The 6,000-nt window shown below is 44.2% G+C and overlaps 1 protein-coding gene across 1 annotated transcript; it reads left to right on the forward strand.

The window, feature by feature from the left end:
- The first annotated feature begins 3,107 nt into the window (after positions 1–3,107).
- On the forward strand, positions 3,108–4,996 carry LOC139719179 (paraneoplastic antigen Ma3-like). Its single transcript, XM_071630611.1, has one exon. It carries the CDS (start codon positions 3,465–3,467, stop codon positions 4,896–4,898), a length of 1,434 nt encoding a protein of 477 aa, XP_071486712.1. The 5' UTR covers positions 3,108–3,464; the 3' UTR covers positions 4,899–4,996.
- Positions 4,997–6,000: the final 1,004 nt, after the last annotated feature.

The raw sequence follows: 6,000 nt of genomic DNA on the forward strand, positions 1-6,000 counted from the left end.
AAGATAATCATAAAAGGCAGCTACAAGCCTACATTTGATTCAGGAAGACTGTAAGCATAAGCATGGTTTGACTGGGTTGCGACCATATATGAATGGGAAAAGTTATCTTAGGTTTAAATGTCTCTCTCAAAAGGTAGATTTAACACAAGCATAATAATACTGTATAAAATTGAATATTTAGTGGGAATAAATATAGATGTAACCCCACCAAAATTATGGGTTACTAAGATTTCTCCAGAAATGTCGTCAGACTAGATTCCTACTTCCTTGGAAGACCCATGGTCACTGTTATTACCACCTCCTCCATTTATCCCTCCTCTGACGTCCGTACCCCACCTGTTTTCCAACAACCCCTCGATCAGTGCACTAGTAACCCCCAAGATTAGTCTTAAGATTCCCCCTCCAGCCTTTGACCCCAGTAGCCAATGTCCAATGGTAAGCCTGTGTGTATTGAGACTGGTCAAGCCCTGTGAAATGCCCCTGCTGGTGTTAGACTATGTAGGTGTAATAAAACTCAAGGATGGAGCAAGCTAGCCAGTCTAGGGATATTGTTTTAAGCACCCCTCCCTTTTGTTGGTGTGTAGGCACATCAAGAGAAACGAAAGGACCATGTCTCAGAAGAGGAAGGTCATTCTTGCTAGGACAAAGTAGTAGTTGCTTTGGGATTTAGGGACAGTGTCCTACCATGGGCAAAGCCTATACAGAGTGGACTGGTTCTAACTGTAGACCAACATTTTCTGTGACAATGACGTAGAGTGCACGTCTAGCCCAAATTCTGTCCTCTCTTATTCCTTTCCCTTCCCATTTCTCTGCCCCCCCCCCCATTTCCGATGAACGGTTTAGGCTAGCTCTGCGTGTGCCTTAAAGTAGAGTAGCTCCATACATTAATAGATTTAAATACTCTACCTGTGTTACATTTTATATTACAGACACTGTTGTGCTATATACAATGGCTGTAAGGATATGACTTTTTGCAAGATTATTATTTGATATGTCATGTGTTCAGAACAAAGTGTGATCCACGCACTTCAGCATAAGAGATATGTATGTGCAGTGGTTATGTTTAATACATCATTTATGCAAATGAGATATAATTATGTCTCTATATCCTAAATGAGTGCTTTTATGACTTATGCTGTATGATTTGTCTACTATGTTAAGTAGATCAGTGTTTGCATAAGTATAAACAATGTGTTATATAGCTGTGCTGGTTAGGCAGCAGCTCCTGTGACCAAGGTCACAGGAGTGCAACTTTAAAGCCCTGTAGCCAGAAGGCTTGAGAGTGACTGGAAAGCCTGTCGTTACTGCCCTTGGTCAATGTTAAGACTTTGTCTGGCCAAGTGGATGGTCAGTACGTCAGTAATGTTCCTGGAAGTCAAGGGGAATGAGTGACCTCTAGCCAATGAGGCAGACTTTGAATGATGTCATAGAAACATGAACCAATGAAATTTCTGCTGGTCAGTTAACTTCCTGGAAGTTTCTGATTTTCTCGAGAAAGTTTGTAATATTAACATTTTACATAGAGACAGAAAAGTATAAAAGCCCATAGCTTTGGAGCAAATAGGCATATCTGCTTCCTGCCAGCGCTTTGAGGCCTGCATTCACTTTGCTTGTTACATCGACTGTGTGATCCAGAAAGTTTTCTCACACATATATTGTCTGCTGAGAGGTTTACCACAAAACACTGGTAAAACCTTACAAGCATCAGCTGTACTGTTATATACAAGTTTTATGTGCCTGTGATACAACTGGTTGTGGCACGTACATCCATTGACTGCCGTGTGGAGCAGCTTGTAGTGAAAACGAGTGTTGGCTCTTTTGACTAGGTAAGTCATTGTATTTTTCATAATGTGTATTGCATTGGAGAGTGTTTGTTAATTAAGAACTCTAAACAATAGATTTGGAGATTGCGTATTGAGAGACTTTGATATCATGTATATAAATTCCGAAGTTATTATTATGGTATGCAAATTGATGATCGATGATTGATGCTTGTGTATTACTTGGCAATGTAATATTACAATGCACTACAATGTATTTGCCCTTTGAATGTTTTATGAATGGACATGATTTTGCATAGACTCAAGTTCATTGCTAGACAGACAAAATTGGGAAACTGACTTGGAATTAGAAGTCATTAGAAGTCAGATGTTTGATTGCATACATATTGAAATGCCCTGTAGACCCTCACACTCAGAGAAAGTGAGGCTATGCTCGTAAACATTGAGGTCTACATTTGCAGCACCCCCCCCCCCTCGTTTGGACTGACAGATTTATGACCACTGACCGTTAGCCGTGAGTGGCAGAGGTCACTGCACTATTGAAATGTGGAATGTTTAACTCTAGAGGGGGAGGACTAGTCACTAGAAGTGAAAGACCTTGCAAAGAATTATGTGGGGAATAGTTGTGCGACTGTGAATATAAAAAGTTATATATTCATGCTTTTTAGAATGTATACATGTTAACTGCACATGCGTGGTAAAGTGTACAACTGCTCACTGTAATCATTGTGTGCGTGGAGCATCATTTCCACTCAAACTATGAGATTTGAATGGGAGTCACAAATATTTGTCGACCCCAGAAGAAGAAACTATACTGCCAGTTGATCAGATAGATCAAAGCTTTATTTGTGGCAGCAGTGTTGCATAATATTCAGAATGTTGAAATGTTAAACTGAAGTTCGAGAGGCTACACTGACCGTAAGCACTTGTGTGTCAAAATAAATTGACAAACATTTGATGATTGGAGTTTGTATCTGTATTGTCTAATGCGCTCATATAGGTTTGTGAGGCAAGTATGTAAAGGCAATGTATCAGATCAGATATTGGAGTGGACTTCCATACTCCTGAAGAAATATTAATGATTAGACAGAGACAATATTAGGAAAGTCCCTGTGTCTATAAACTCTTTTGACTAGATACATATTTGGATGAGAGCTTTGGCCCGCCTTTGCTTGGTTCAGCGTGACTGACAGCTACTGAGCATTGCACCAGCTACCGTGTACGACTGGTTTGTGACTGCTCTGGGCTCGTCGACAGGATAACCGGCGAGAGAGACAAAGAGACAGCAACGAGTCGAATTATCGTCATACACTGGCAAATATTTAATAATGCTTATGTAACAAAGGTTACAATTGCGTCTGTGAACAAATTGAATTGAATGATGTACTTTGTTGAACAACAAACAAGCTAATAAAGTTTGTCATTGGATTATTTTGTCAAAACTTAATCCCAGGTGTGATATTCTTTATTTATGAACTCGGGAGTGTAACATTCGGGTTACATAAATTGGGGGCTTGTCCGGGAGCTATAATTGTTTTCTTAATTGTATAATTGCATTTGTTTGGTGACACATGTTACCGGCGAAACTGAGTCTTGATTATTATTGTTGATTGTTACTGTTACATTCACCATTTTTGTTCTATTGTACCAAAGAGCCAACACTCGTGTGCAGGAAACAAAGCGATGGCAGGTAAAAGTTTAAAGCAGATTGGACAGGAATGGTGCAAGAAGGAGGAGATTAGAGTAGAGAATGCCCTCCTACTTGCAACAGGTGTAAAGGCAGTGCCAACAGAAGTGTTTGCACTGGCACTGTCAGAGTTATATCCCACATTACTTGAGGTGTTAAGACGGGATGATCCCGATACAGGGGAAACATTGCTCCTGTGTGAATTTGAAAATGCAGTTGCTATGTTAGGATTACAGGCACAGATTGTCATCCCAGTAGATGGGGAGACTATGTGCAGAGTAGTGAGGTTAGACGGTTTAGGACCAGTCAGAGGAAATAGGGTCAGTGTCAAGGACCTGAGGGAGAGAGGTTTAGTTAGGGAATGGAGAAAAGCAGGACGTAAAGCTCAGGAAGTCCAGTCTCAAGACATCCCTACTACTAACAACCTTCCACCCCCTTCCCCTGGTATCAGTGAACCATCCATGTCCTTCCCTGATCGAGACATCCCAATTTTAGCAGCTTCACTAGCACGGTGTGGGCTGACCACAGGGTATCGGAAACTGCGATGCTTCTCCGGTGCAAAGACAGCAGCGCGTGATGAGGATAGCTACCCCATCTGGATAGAGCACGTTGAGAGCCAGATGGAGGAGTGGCAGACTCTGGATGATGCTGAGCGGCGCAAGCGCATTCGTGAGTCATTGCGTCCGCCTGCGTCAAGCATCATTACAGACCTTAGGCGTGAGAATCCCCAGGCCTGCTCTACAGACTACCTCAGGGCTCTGGATCTGGCTTTTGGCGATACTGACACAGATGATGAACTGTTTGTCAAATTTCATCAGACAGTCCAGGCCGAAGGTGAGTCTCCCTCTGAGTATCTTTCTCGCTTACAGGAAGTCATGCGCCATGTGGTTAGGCGGGGAGTTGTCAAGCCACATGACGCCAACAAGGTGAGACTGCGACAATTCATCAGGGGCATCCTCTATCATGAAATGCTCCTAGTAAACCTACAGCTCAGGGAGCGCCTGGAGAAACCACCATCCTTCCTGGAACTCCTGTCTTCAGTGAGGAAGCAGGAAGAAGAGGAAAGGGTGAAGAAATCTCTGTCTGCCTCGAGACCCCCCGTTAGCCCAAAACCAAAGCAGGCTGCCCACCGTAAGGTAGAGCCCTCTATTCTGCCACCCCAAACAGCCCCTCAACCCCATGTACTTCCCCAATCAGTACCTCCACCAGTACCCCAACCCACCAATAATCCTCCCAAATCTCAGTCGTCCCAGCAGAGTAATGCTGGTGTTGTTTGCTTCAAGTGTGGAGAGGAGGGCCACATCAGTAGAAATTGTCAAAATTCTGTTCCCCCTAACGTACTGAGTAAAAGACTCGTCAACTACATCCTTGGCAACCAGGGAAACGAGAAAGGGCGCCTGGGAAGGGGAAACCAGGGGCCCCAAAATTAGATTCTCCCCCACTTGTTTCTAAAGTTGAGGTTTCCAAGAACGATGTTCCTGAAGGTTTAGTAGGAGATGCTATCAACCCAAAATGTTGGATAGATGGAAAGGAGACAAAATGCCTTCTTGATAGTGGGTCTCAGGTCACTCTTATACACAAGAGCCTTTTCGACACACTAGATAGGGAACTGCATGAACTGAGTGACCTAGTCCTGTACCATGGAGGGGATGGGACAATGCCCTATCTGGGTTGGGCCTACGTCAACATAGGTTTTGAACGGTCGTTTGCTGGCACAGGGACCGAGTTTAGTACGCTGGCTCTTGTAGTACCAGACCCCCAGCGTCCCTGTGACCATAGAGTGATTATTGGCACAAATTCAGGACTTTTCAGGCACTGTTTTGAATCTTGTAGGAGGATGGCTGGAGCACGCTTTGCCCAGTCATTGCAGATAAGTGCTACCTGCAGGGATATCTACGCCAGCATATCGAAACAAGAGAAGGTGTCCCCTGATGGCAAATTGGGCACTGCTAGGACCAAGAAAGGACATAGCACGCAAATACCTCCCCACTCCAAATTGGTAATGACCGCCCAAATTAGGAATCCCCTGAAAGAAGAAATGACTGTTTTCGTAGAGTCCAATCCCCACAGCAGACTTCCAAGTGGGTTACACATAGCCCCAGGAGTACAAAAATTGTCAGGTGGTGCGATTGGAAAGGTAAGGGTGCTGGTGACCAATAGTAGCCCTGAGTCTATCACTGTCCCTGGCAACTGCCCAATAGTAGATGCCTATGTCCCCGACAAGTGTTTCCCTACCCCTAGTAGTTTTCCTACCCAGCCTCACAGTTACACCGAGGCAACCCATTCCCAAGTAGGTGCTAATGTAGGCGATAACACCCCTTCCCCTCAAGTTGACGTTAGTGAGCTGCCCATCAATTGGGGCCCGATTTCCCCGGAGTGGAAAGAAAGGCTGCTCAATCAGTGCAGGCAGAGGAGTGATGTGTTCTCCAGGCATGAATTTGACCTAGGCAGTACAGGCTATGCGGAGCATCAGATTCGTGTTAACGATGACACACCATTCCGTGAGAGGTCTCGGAGGGTGCCTCCCTCTGA

The sequence above is a fragment of the Diadema antillarum genome, unplaced genomic scaffold, assembly GCF_040938485.1.
Source record: "Diadema antillarum isolate AM-2024a unplaced genomic scaffold, OU_Dant_1.0 scf00000107, whole genome shotgun sequence".
Classification (NCBI taxonomy): Eukaryota; Metazoa; Echinodermata; class Echinoidea; order Diadematoida; family Diadematidae; genus Diadema; species Diadema antillarum.

Excerpts from the sequence above, each read along its gene's own strand:
- LOC139719179 (XM_071630611.1), top strand. The coding sequence starts at position 3,465 with ATGGCAGGTAAAAGTTTAAAGCAGATTGGACAGGAATGGTGCAAGAAG.